Source organism: Eucalyptus grandis, chromosome 7, assembly GCF_016545825.1.
Source record: "Eucalyptus grandis isolate ANBG69807.140 chromosome 7, ASM1654582v1, whole genome shotgun sequence".
NCBI classification, from domain to species: Eukaryota; Viridiplantae; Streptophyta; class Magnoliopsida; order Myrtales; family Myrtaceae; genus Eucalyptus; species Eucalyptus grandis.
In genome coordinates this window covers 45,520,153-45,532,898 of record NC_052618.1, presented here as the reverse complement: position 1 = coordinate 45,532,898, position 12,746 = coordinate 45,520,153, and the positions used below count along the sequence as shown (strand labels likewise).

Below are 12,746 nucleotides of genomic sequence, written 5' to 3'. Positions count from 1 at the left end.
GCCTTGGGTCACCAGCGGTGGACCAAGGGAGGTAGGCGTGAGATAGTAGCGATAGATGTAGAGGTGAGGGGTGGCAACTGGGTGGCGGCCGTCGCGCTTGAAGCTCTAGCCACACTTATTGTCGAAGCTGATGACCTGGGGCAGCGACGCATGAAGATGAGGTGGACGAAGATCGATCGGTGGATGACGTGGGAGCAGAAAATGATGGGCGTGGACACGCCTCTTATGTGGACCATGATATTGGAGGATTTGGTGCAGTAGTGAAAGGATTTGAGTTCTTTTATTGTAATAACCATGTGACGTATAACTTCTCATTTTCGTCCTTAATTATTGGAACGCAATAAGTTTTGCCGTGACATGGTTGATGGTAGTTGGAGGCAATGGTGATCGGCGGTGGTCGGAGGTGGTCGGAGGTGATCATGGTCAATTGTTGTGGTGGTGGTCGGTAGCCGGTGAAACAATATCCAAATTTGTCATTCCATCATTCAATTGATGGTAAATAACATCCGGATTTATACCAACTCTTGTCTTGAATTTTTTATTTGGTATTCTATCTCAATATATCTAACTTTATATCGTTTGGAGAATGTTGCCAAATACTAGATATTATAATTTGTTATCTTATATGAACTCAAATGTGGACTACCAAATGGAACCTAATAATTTTTTTGGGTTGGAACAGCGGAATAGATTAAATGGCTGAGGATCTAATAGAAATGTTGCATGGAGACTTTCCTTTTCTGTCATTCACCATTCCTTTCAAATAAAGGTAATTCAAAGGTCTATATATTTCGCGGAAAATTGACCATTACAAAAAAATATTTTTCCAGAAGTCATTTTTCAGGAAAATGATAATATTTTTTGATATTCAGTTAAAACCTGAAAATGTTTTGGAAAATATTTTCTGGAGTTCGGTAAGAAAAATATTTTCTAAGACATCACCCTTTAGGCATGCATCACTTACCGACTAATAAATCCATCAAATATGAATTTGCCTTTAAATCTAGACAAACCTATTTCATATCTTTATTCATTTATTGTTGCCAAACGCTCATCTACTCTAAAAAAATGTTTGTATGGATTTTAAAAAGAAGTAAAAGAGAAGAGAAGCAAAACATGTACAACCCTCATAAGAATTTTCTAAGTAGCATGGACACGGCGACACGGACACGCGACACGACACGACACGTTGACACATTATTTATTAAAAAGAGAGATTTCCGACACGTTAGGATACATTATATATTAAATAAATATTTTTATTTTTAATAAATTTAATTCAAATTCAATATATTTATTTTTTGAAATTATTTTTTAATCTTATCTATTTATTTTTCTGATTAAAAAAATTCCTCATTAGGATCCACCCACTCTCTTCTTTCCCTCATCCATTTCCCCATCCCCAAATTTATTTTTCTTTACCTCCCCACCATGGTCCATTCCCCCACCCGCAAATTCTTTTTTTCCTTTCCTTCCCCACCACCGTTCATTTCCCCTCACCTGTCCTTGTCACTTTCCCTCCCCCAAAATACGTGATGGCCTATCAGACTCTCATTTTTTAATTATTTCTGAGTTTCTTCAGAAACCTTAGCTCCTTTACTCCTCCTCGCCGCTCGTGCACGACCCTTCGTCTTCTCCTCCTCTCAATCCTTCTCCTTCCTCGCCGCTCGCCGCACGACCCCCTTCTTCGCCGCTCGCCGCACGACCCCCTTCCTTACCGCTCCTTGCCGCTCGCCGCTCCTCGCCGCACAACCGCCTTCCTCTCCTCTTCCTCTCGCCTTCGGTCCTTTCTCCCTCGCAACTGCAGCCTCGTTGGATCCATCGCAGCATCACAAAGGCCCTCGCCTCAGTCTATGCTTGGCCGTCTCTCGCCATGGCTCGCGGTCTGCTCCCTCGCTGTCGCTTCCACCCTCCTGGACACGCGTGTCGAAACGTGTCAGACAAAGGTTGATCATGTGTTGGAAAAATCGACAAGCGTTAATCGCGTGTTTGATCGTGTCCTCAGACATGTGTCGGACACGACACGGAAGCACGGACAATAGCTTATTCTCTCCTGCGTTTTTTGTAATCTAATAAACAAAAGAAAAAAAAAAGCAAAGCATGTAAATCTTTTGCTTGAGTAATGTATGACCGTAGGCTAGAACGAATAAAGAAAAAGATAAGTTAGAGTGTAGAGCGTGAACTTGAGATCAACAAGCTCGAGGTTTGCCTGATAATGGCTAACGACTAGCTAAGAAAGAAGAAGATGGAAAACAAAGAAAAGAAAAATAAAAGAAAAAGGAAATTAAAAATAATTTAAATTAAAAAATAAAAAGAAAATTAAAAATAATTCAAACAAAAAAAGAAAAAAATAAAAAGAAAGGGGAAAAGGAAGTAAGGATTTGTAGATGTGTGAGATAAGAGAGATGAAAATGTTTTTTACTTTTAAAAAGTGGAAAATATTTTCCTTTAATTTATAAGACTTTTTTTTTCCTTTCACGGAAAATATTTTCCCAAAAAAATTCATTTTCCGTGAAATGAACAATAGAAAAATCTGGAAAACATTTTCCTGAAAATTAATTTCCGTGAAATGAACGGAGCCCAAATTACCATACTTTCATCTTCATTTTTCACTATTTCGAAACAACAAAAATAATTTTCTTCGCCCTCCCTCCCTCTCTGATTTGGTGATTTGCTGGTGCTCGAACTTGACTTTGTGCATCTCGATTAGGCCACCTTATCAAGCGATCTTGAGGGCGTCCTTCTTGGTATTGGCCTGACGCCTTCATTACTTTACTTTTATTTTCCTCACCCATCAAAAAACTGTTCTAGAAATTCCATATTTAACTTACCAAATCTTCTCTTAGTTTCGACCTTTTTATTCATTCTAATAGGAATTCGATCAAAATTCCAATTTCTTTCGCATGGTATATATTAAGCACGCGTTAACATTTCATGGACAAGGAATCTTATGTCGAGTATTCACGAAAGATGAAACATTTAAGATATCTAATTTGTTACTGAAGTGATATCTTGAGTTTTAATTGAAAATGGATATAATTGGATATAGTGATGGATTCGAAGGAAGGTTGGTGCAGGATGGTCATGGTAGGTGGCACGCTTGACCTATGTGAGCCGCAAAGTCTGGATTTCTGATATTATTGGTCAGGATTCAAGGCTGCAATTAGTTGCCTCTTTCTTGGTGTAGCAACAGAAGTCCGAGAACCGACAATTTGATACCGTACAAGTCGAAATGAGTGGATAGTTTTGGTCCTATTGGAGCCGTAGACGACGGCGCGTTCTCCCGGAAGAGGCGGAATAGGGTGAGCTCGTTGGACTGGATTTTACTTGGAGGTGACGACAAAGACGTTGATGGAGTTGAGAGGAGAACGGGGTCGTATAATATCAATTTTGAATTGAATCTTTGAATTTGATCTCTTGATGAATTATAATGATTTTCTATATTTCTTGAGAATGTAGGAGAGAAGAAGAAGAATGGAAAATAAAAAGAAAAAGAAATTCGAATCGAACCGACCTCAACTATGAATTTGCCTAAATTTATTTTCTCATTACTGAACTGAAAAAGAAAAAAAAACTTGAAATTCTCTATTTGGGTTGGGTCAGTAATTTTTTACACCCGTACCTCTTAATGATCGCTTCAAAATGAGGTATTGATTTTTTTTTTTTTTGCACATTAACGAGTGCTAAGTTGGGTAATGTGCTGAAGAGAGAATGGCAAAATTGTTGAGTACTTGACGATTCCATGCACCGACTCCCATAGAATGCGGACAAATGGAATGGGGAATGCCTTTGTCGATCCAGACGAGCCGAAAAGCATGTTCGATCTCCTCTTTTTAAGGTTGGGGCATGAGTCAACCAACTTGCGAGCACAAACCTGCGTATCCTAACACAAGTTCAAGCCCTGAATGTTAGGTATTGGCCATGCTGCTGCTAACTCGAATAGTCCTTTTAAAAGATTGCAGTCATGCTTTTAAAAATCAGTTTATCGTCGTTCTATCTAAGTCGGATTTGTGTCTTTTAATTTATGGAATGCCGCAATGCACAGATACTAAGATTTTCAGATCAACTATTCAGATTTATCTATTTATGATTAAAAAAAAAAAGGTCCATGAATTCTCCGCAGAACAGATCTCGGGGGAGATCATAGAAAATCCCCCACAAAGACGAGGGTAAAGACGATGCGTGTTCTCCGAGATTCATTCCACTCGGTGCCAGGTCACGCATGAACTCATCGAAAGAGGAAGAAACACGAGAAGTCTTAGGTTTCAGATTGAAGGACCCTGGAAAAAACCAGGGGCTGTCTTCCTTGACTTTGACTTGTCTAAATCCACTTGCCCCATAAGAAAGCAATTCCTCCCTTACGTTCCACAGAGTAAATTGAATTATATATAAAGAAAAGACGAGACCCGATTCGATCTTTGCAGCAACAATAATAATAAAGATGCAGTGCGGTCACATCCAGAAGACGTTGCAATTTGCGCGTCCAGAATTCGGCAGGTAGGAGAACCGTCTTCTTCTCTGGGCGAGTTGCCAAGGAAGAATCGTAAGGAGGAAGAAGAAGAGACGATTCGCGGTCTTTCATTATTCTCATTAAATTCGAAATGATTGAAATTTTCAACAAAATGTAAAACTTCACAAGATAGATTTAGATATGATTTTTTCTCATAATCTTGTTTAATTTTGAATTTAATCTTGAATTGAAATGATACCGTAGATTTTAATGAGAAAATAGAAAGTGCTTCTTACTTTCGTTTAAGCTCAAACAAACGTGCCCCAACATCAACTTTCACAATCATGCCTCGTCATGTTGCTCAGTGTGAAAAAAGTACGAATTCTCCTAAATTTTGGTAATAGAAACTCGAAACATTGTGAAATTGGACCATTAAAGATGTTGACAATTATAAGGAAATTTCATCACTTCAAGAATTCAAACCTCACAAATGTCAACTCATTTTGAACGACCAGAGCTTTCGCTATCCAAGAACCAAAAGGAAAATGGATTTAGTAATATAGCCTTCACTAAACTATCATAATGGAGGGGCCAGGTTGGGATGAAAATGACCCATCTAAATAGATTCATTTTTCTTATTTTTATGCAATGCAAATTTAGTAATTCATATTTGACTTAACTCAATTCATACTGCTAAAATACTTTCATATTTAACTCAATCCAAAAAAACTCATATCGCGAAGTGAGCGAGCGCAAAATTAAATGAGGCGAGAGAGAATGAAAATAATGTCATGGGTGGTGTTTAAATAAGATATAAACCCATTCATGACCCATTTAACACCCATATAATATTTCTATCAATTTATGATCTATGTACCGAATATAACTTACCTATGTAACAATTTAGCCTGATTAAAAAATGGATTTATGATCAATTTAGATAGATCTATGAACCTTCACTTATTCCAAATACCCTTTTATGAATTTTGCAGTACCACCTACCCAATCGATACCGAAACCACTGGGATCTCCATCACCCATAGCAGAACAGTAAGATGTCTTAATATTTACCCAAGTTGGACTCAGACCCCAATGGACCCCTATGCCGCACTTTTGACATGGGGGAAATTCGAAAGATCGAATCTTCAAAATGCCAAAGTAGAGTCAAGTTCAGATAAAATCGATGAAAAAAGTTACGAGGATGACGTAATTCCAAGCGAGATTAACGTCGTCCAAATGATAATTTGCGGTTGGCAATTGAATCCCGCACATGCACGAAAGAAAAAAAAGAAGAGGAAAAACGTGCTGCGAGCAATCCGAAAGCGCGTTCGTCGTTCGTGCTCTTCCAGCTGTGCAGGCAATCGTCGCTTCTGCGACGTCTTCGCCCTGATCCGGTCCAAGTTCCCATGTTAAAGAAAACGACTCCGCTTTGGGTTCGTCGGTATTTCTCGTGCTAAAAAAAAGACACGCAACCTCGGCGTGACGATGAGCCCGTTCTTGGGGTTGACATTTCTCCATCGCACGGAAAGAAAGGAGTTATAAATAAAGAAGAAATGGCGGAATTCGCCGGTCGTCAAGTGGGTCAACACGCCCGCTCCCCGCCTTTCATACCGAAGTCTCCCGAGTTCGCTCGGGCTTGGAGACGCTGTATCTCGCGCACCCATTTTTCTTTTGTGTGCTCGAAACCCAGCGAGAAAAAAAATCAGTCCTTGCGCGAAACCCCACAAGAAAAGATTCGTTCTTGCGCCAGTCCCCTTCGTCTTTCGCCGCCTTTCACTGCCGCCAAGTTCCAGTTTTGATCGAACTTTTTGGCTGAAAAAGCTGCTGGTATTTGTGGGTTCTTGTTCCTTTTTCCTGGGTTGCGTCTTTTCATGGATTGGTTCTCTTGAATTCCTCGAGAAGCATGCGCAAATCGAAGAACTTCATGCATAATCTTCTGAAGACGTTCAAATTGGGCTCGAGCAAAGGTGAATGGAAAGACCCGGGTGGCTCTGTTTCCGGCGAACGCCTTTCGTGTACTTGGCGTGCGATTTCTTGTTCCGTTTGATTGTCTGATTATGTTATTGATCTCTGCCGTTGCCATCACCAGAGGGGCAAGGGGAAGAGGACTGGGAGAGGATAGCTGCCCAAGAGCAAAAGCATTTCGCGTTCGACGCGTTGGTTGCTGCAACGAAAGATTTTCACCCGACCCACAAACTTGGGGAGGGTGGTTTTGGCCCCGTATACAAGGTCGGTGACTTCTGCCTTGTGATTCACTACAAGCTTTAGAGTTCCAGTTGCTTTCTCATGTACTGAGTGGATTGCCCTTTGATTCTCGAGCTAGGAGTGGAAATGGAAAATTTATGGTGAAATTGTGGGGTTGTCTTTTTATTCTTTTGTGCTTGCTCGCGATTGAGTCAATCTGATCAAAGTGAGAATAGCTGGAACGGGCGTGAGAATGCTATACATCTTTAGGGATATTTGTAGTATGTGCCTTGGGTTCTCAAAATCGTATTTGCTGATGAACTTGTATGTCAACAGATTGAATTGGGTATGGTCATTGGTTTAAGGCACTAGCTATTAGTTGCAGTTCCAGTCTGTCTGTTCAAGAGATGTTGGTATCTGGAGTTTATGTGCTAATTATTAGTAACAGTAGCTACTGGTAGTTCAAGAGACGGTGATAATAGTGCTGTCCAATGTGGCATCTTTAGATATTTTTCTCAAAGGATTTGTGAATTTGATGATCCCAGGATGTCAATGAAGAGAGTTTACATTATATGCCTTGCCTGATCTCTCGTTTTCCCTGCAAAGAACCTGCTTCTAGATGTTGCTGTGACTGAGAGTTTTGGACATGGTCACTCTGGTTTTTTATTGCTTGCCTGATCTCTTGTTTTCCTAATTCTACGCATTTTGAAGAAAAACATATGAACTTGTGCTCAAGGGAGTAGAGGAATTAATATAAGTTCAAATGTTTCAACTGTTCTGCTTGCCTATCTTGTTATTCAACTTCTTGCTGATGGTGTTTGAGCTGCTCTTGTGCTTAGCCTACATTACATGTTCAACCCAATAGAGGGCAGCTTTTTCAGGAATCAAACATAAATTTTGGAGATTACTTCATCTATCTTACAATTGTTTCTTTACAGGGAAAGTTGGAAGATGGGAGAGAAATTGCGGTGAAAAAGCTTTCTCATAGCTCAAATCAAGGGAAGAAGGAGTTTACAAATGAAGCAAAGTTACTGGCACGTGTACAGCACCGGAATGTTGTAAATTTGTTGGGTTACTGTGCTCATGGAGCAGAAAAATTGCTAGTTTATGAGTATGTCCCCAATGAGAGCCTTGACAAGCTTCTGTTCAGTAAGTATCAGTTAATCTTTGTAAATGCTTCCCTATCTGGTCCTCTTCTAAAATGTCATGTACACAGTTGACCAGCACAAAAATGTTTCGACAGCCATTTGGTTTCCAAGCTAAGATTTGAAAAAAAAAAAAAAAATGCTGCTCTAAAGTAATTTACCAACTAAGTCTGATATCTGATTCTTCATGAGACTTGATAACACCTTTTAAATTTGAAATGGCTTGCTTGTTGCAATTGTTTGACCGCTGTTTCCACCATAAGTTGTCATGTTAAAGTTTCTTTGATATATATGATGTCTCTGTCAACTTACATGAATTTGTAACAGGATGATTCCATGTAGAAGGTCAAGTCTTTGTTTTTATCAGTTTGCCATAGGAGTTCACATTTTAATTTGAATTTTGACTTCTTACTATCCGAATATGTATGTGGCAGTCCTTACTCCTCACATGAGTTTGATTCGTTTATCTTGTGTACCCAATGGCTCTTTTGTATATGTTTTTTTGTTAGTTCAAAGATGGTGCTACTGCTGATGAATAAAGAAACATTCCAGGATGTTTATGTGTATTTGGTCAGTCCCAGGCTGTTGTTGGTAAAATTCTTAACTGTGGTCAAACTTACCTGCGATAAACAATCTTTTGTGGGGTGAGTTTCTGCAAAAGGGATAAATGATTAGTTATTATTATTTAGATTTAAATGCTCTCGAGAAACTTATGGGTACCTCATAAACTGAATATTACATTTACCTTAGTGAGGAGTCACATAATCTGCACAGACTCTTTATTTGCCTTAGTGGGGATTCACATATTTTGGGCAGGCTCTTTTTCCTTGATAAATGAAGATTTTCATCTGAGACTTAACTACTAGGTCAACTTCTGTTGCTTAAATTCAATTTTTCATCTGAAAAACATTAACGTGAAAATAGAAACTCACATTTAACCGATACTTGTTCTAATTCCTTTCGAGAAATGTGGTAGAAGTATCTAATTGCAAATTTACTATAGAGATTTAATCACCATTGGAGTTCATCTTTACAAGTAGAAGCAAAGGAAACCTCATATAGTTACCTTCATAAGTTAAGCAATGTCATCTCTGAAGTCTTCATTGTCCTTTGAGGTCATCTATCTGCAATGTTGCCTTAATTTCATATTCAGTAAAATTATGATAGTTAGAGTATGAACCAAGTCAATGAGTTATCTCCTTTATGTATGTAAGCATAATATAGGAGGCGGGTTCACTCTCTCTCTCTCTCTCACACGTGCGTGCATGCACACACGTGCACACACACACCTCTTTTGTTGGTGGAGTGGAATGGTCCAATACCTCACACATGACACATGTAAATCTTCTGTAACTAGAAAGCCATTATATGAAGCCATATGCTCCTTTCCGTGATGACTGTTGACTATTCAATAAGAGTCAGATCTGATGTCAAAATGCGGTTGGGCAATGAATGATGAAATGTTAAACATAATGCGGGCTGTGTTTCAAATTCCAAGAGTATTTGTTAACTACTGGAGCCTCGAACTGTATGATAATGTTGATTATGCGGTCAAACCACTTTGTTGAAAGCCATTTTGCTTAATAATATTGATTTGGCAGTCAAATCACTTTGTTGAAAGCCATTTTATTTACTCTGTTTTTCCTTGATCTGATGCATGGTTCATTGTTGTAGAAGTAATCAATGTCCATCTATTTTGAATAACCTCACTGTTCTCAACTTTAAAAGTTCCTTGGATCCATGTTTTTGGAGTCCATTTTGACATAGTTGTTGCATACTTTTCCCTCCTAAATTAGTTGAATGCGTAGAAGTGAAAGCTATAGTGATTCTTATCCTGGTGGCGAATTCACTGGTCTGAATGCAGAATCCAATAGTAAGAAGGAGTTGCTTGACTGGAAGAGGAGGTTTGACATCATTGCAGGCATTGCCCGTGGCTTGCTTTACCTGCATGAGGACTCACACAGCTGCATCATTCACCGTGACATCAAGGCAAGCAACATACTCCTTGACGACAAGTGGGCCCCGAAAATCGCGGACTTCGGGATGGCCCGCCTCTTCCCGGAAGGCGAAACACACGTCAACACACGTGTGGCCGGTACCAAGTAAGTGGTCTAGCATCCCTACTAATGTAGTAATCTGTTGTTCAGTGCTGTCAATGTCTTGGTCCCTGATCAAGTAGATTTCTTCTATTTATATGAGTATTTAATTTGTCTTTAGTTGAGAATATAGGGGATGATTTGCGATTATTATAATTGGTTACAGTGGGTATATGGCTCCAGAATATGTGATGCATGGAAGCTTGTCAAAGGCAGCGGACGTATATAGCTTTGGTGTGGTGGTTCTTGAGTTGATCACTGGACAAAGGAACAGCTCCTTTAATTTGGATGTCGATGCACAAAATATGCTCGATTGGGTAAGTATGATGCATCCTTGTTCTAACTTCTTTTGACAAATATTGGAGGAATCACAAACAATGCACTCTCTTTTCTTTGGGGATAGCATGAGTATCAAAACTTGACTCAATTAGTTCCCACAGTATACACAAAAATAATAAATTTAAACTCCCTCTTGAAAATGATCTGTGCTAGTGATTCATATATCCTGAATGAATGGAGATTGATTTGAGAAAATTAATTGTAAACGCGTGTGCAAATTATGTTCAATCAGGATGCAGTGGATGATTTGTCTTTCAACCCTGTAATAATGTGGCTTCAATCTAAATTTTATCCTTGATAATTTTTTTTCTCAGCCAGGAAAATCAGAACCTACTTATACATCTTAAAAATTCAATCTTGAGGTGAGGGCCCAAATATAAATATTTAGAAACATAAGGGAATTATTTAAATTGACTCTTTCAAGCTACTTGGGTCCACTTTGTGGAAAACCAACCATGTGCTACGCAAAAAGCAATATTTAAATGCTATTAGATTCAACATGTGTTGACAACTAAACATTTCCCCTTTTTTTGTTTTAAAGTAAATAGGAAAAAGGAAAAGTGGGTGTCGCGCCAAATGATCTTTTAGATGTATTTATATATTCATGTGAGGAGGACCCGAGTGGTTCGGAAGTTCATATTGCTTTGGGACCTTATTGATAATGAGTGAGATGGGGTGACCCATCTTTTGATTCGCACATGAGTTTGGGAAGTTACATGCTTAAGGGGGCACATGTCCATATCAAAGCACATAAGATTGGCAAGTTACGTGCTTAAGTGGGCGCATGTCCATATCAAAAGCTCTCTATACACACTAAAAAACAATGCCAAAAGCAAGCTTATTGGGGTAGATCCTGTGTTAGGGCTGCATCGTGATTAGCCCAGTCCACCATTCATGTCTGGTAGATCAAGATTCAAGACAGTACAGATATCATTTCTGAAAAAAGGGATTTTTTTTCAGATCTATAGTATTCTTCTAAATTCCCAACTCTAGAAGGTCTATTTATATCTTTTTCTGCGGTGTTGCATTAAAAAGAATTGGTCAAGTTACACACGTACTTATTTTGCTGAATTGCGCTGGACGTTTTGAACAAGACTTGCACATGGATGGATTATTGGTCACTCAGTTGGAAAAACAAACTGGGGCTTCTGATTTTCTTTTATACTCTAGTTGAGTTAGAATTATATATGAATCTCCCAGCCACTTGTTCTGTAATTTTCGCAAGTGGGAATCTTATGTATTGCAGTGTGATTTCTGAATATATAGGCATACAAAATGTACAAGAAAGGGAAAAGCTTGGAGATTGTGGACACAGCATTGGCATCCTCAGCATCCGCGGATCAAGTGGCCATGTGCATCCAAATAGGGCTTTTGTGTACACAAGGTGATCCACACCTCCGCCCAACCATGGGCCGGGTTGTGGTCTTGCTGTCGAAGAAGCCTGGCAACCTGGATGAGCCCATCACGAGGCCGGGCTTACCCGGCACCCGTTACAGACGGTCCCGTCGGCCTCATGGCTTGTCTGGTTCTACCGGAACTACTTCAGGAACTTCCAGCACCGCGATGCACTCCTTCGGCTCAGGAATCAACACGAGATCTGCGACGCAGTCAACGGCCACAACCACAACGATGTCTAGCCTCCCGAGTCCTTCGGATCCTCATGGGAAGCGTCCTATGCAGAGTTAGGTACATCACTTCCGTTGAGGTATAGGCATTTTTGACTATTCTTTGTATGCCCAGATTAGAGATTGAAGTGGAATGTAAATGCTTGTTGAGGGAATTAGTCGGATAAGGTAAGGACGTGACCGGAGAATCCATGGGAGATGGGAAAGAGATCGGTTGCTTTGAAATGTTTAAATTGGCAAATCCATTCTTTTCTGCGAAACTTTTTATGTATATACCGTCATAAAATAGTGGTACAAATGTAAAAATTCGTTCACAAAAATGAGTTTATGAAATGGCGTGGAAAATACTTATGGTGCTCGAATATGGTCTGCTAGTTTAAATAATGTCTGCAATCTCAGATTGTCATTAAATCTTGCGTAATGTAGTCTTTGTACGGAAAGACGTGTTTCATTTCGATTTTATGTTGGTTGCCAAATTCGAAGAGACAAAATTCTCTTTGGGTAGGATGAGTAACTAAAACCCTTTCGAATTTGTTTGGATTACAACCACCACCTCAGCATCTTCACCGAAAAGTATAAAAAAGTCAATAAACTTATTTTATTTGTGCCACTTTAATTTTTTTTTTCAATTATATCGATTTAATTCTAAACCTTTTAATGTTTTGTCAACTAAGTTCATCCGGCTAATTTAAGTCGAAATTGCTGACTTGGATATTGGTCATTTTACGTAGCTTGGTTGGTGGCTGGTGCTGATGTTAACGTTTGTTTTATATTTTTTAATAATTTTTTTTGATAATTTTGCGTAATGTCTAGGGGTGATTGAATCGTGGTTCCTAATTTTGGGAATTGGTGATCGGACTGATCCAATGGAACTGGTCTTTTTTTCTCCTCACTACTTGATGCCTTA

At 39.2% G+C, this 12,746-nt stretch overlaps 1 protein-coding gene across 1 annotated transcript; it reads left to right on the top strand.

The window, feature by feature from the left end:
- The first annotated feature begins 5,989 nt into the window (after positions 1-5,989).
- Positions 5,990-12,197, top strand: LOC104453688 (putative receptor-like protein kinase At4g00960). The gene is made up of 6 exons (XM_010068297.3): positions 5,990-6,417; positions 6,540-6,679; positions 7,573-7,783; positions 9,644-9,881; positions 10,042-10,192; positions 11,481-12,197. The coding sequence occupies exons 1-6, from the start codon at positions 6,354-6,356 to the stop codon at positions 11,898-11,900; spliced, it is 1,224 nt and encodes a 407-aa protein (XP_010066599.2). The 5' UTR covers positions 5,990-6,353; the 3' UTR covers positions 11,901-12,197.
- Positions 12,198-12,746: the final 549 nt, after the last annotated feature.

What these genes read in the sequence shown, in the direction of transcription:
- LOC104453688 (XM_010068297.3), top strand. Translation starts at nt 6,354, where the DNA reads ATGCGCAAATCGAAGAACTTCATGCATAATCTTCTGAAGACGTTCAAA. An exon ending in CCTTGACAAGCTTCTGTTCA is followed by an intron (nt 7,784 to 9,643) that starts GTAAGTATCAGT and finishes GTCTGAATGCAG; the next exon opens with AATCCAATAGTAAGAAGGAG. An exon ending in CACAAAATATGCTCGATTGG is followed by an intron (nt 10,193 to 11,480) that starts GTAAGTATGATG and finishes CTGAATATATAG; the next exon opens with GCATACAAAATGTACAAGAA.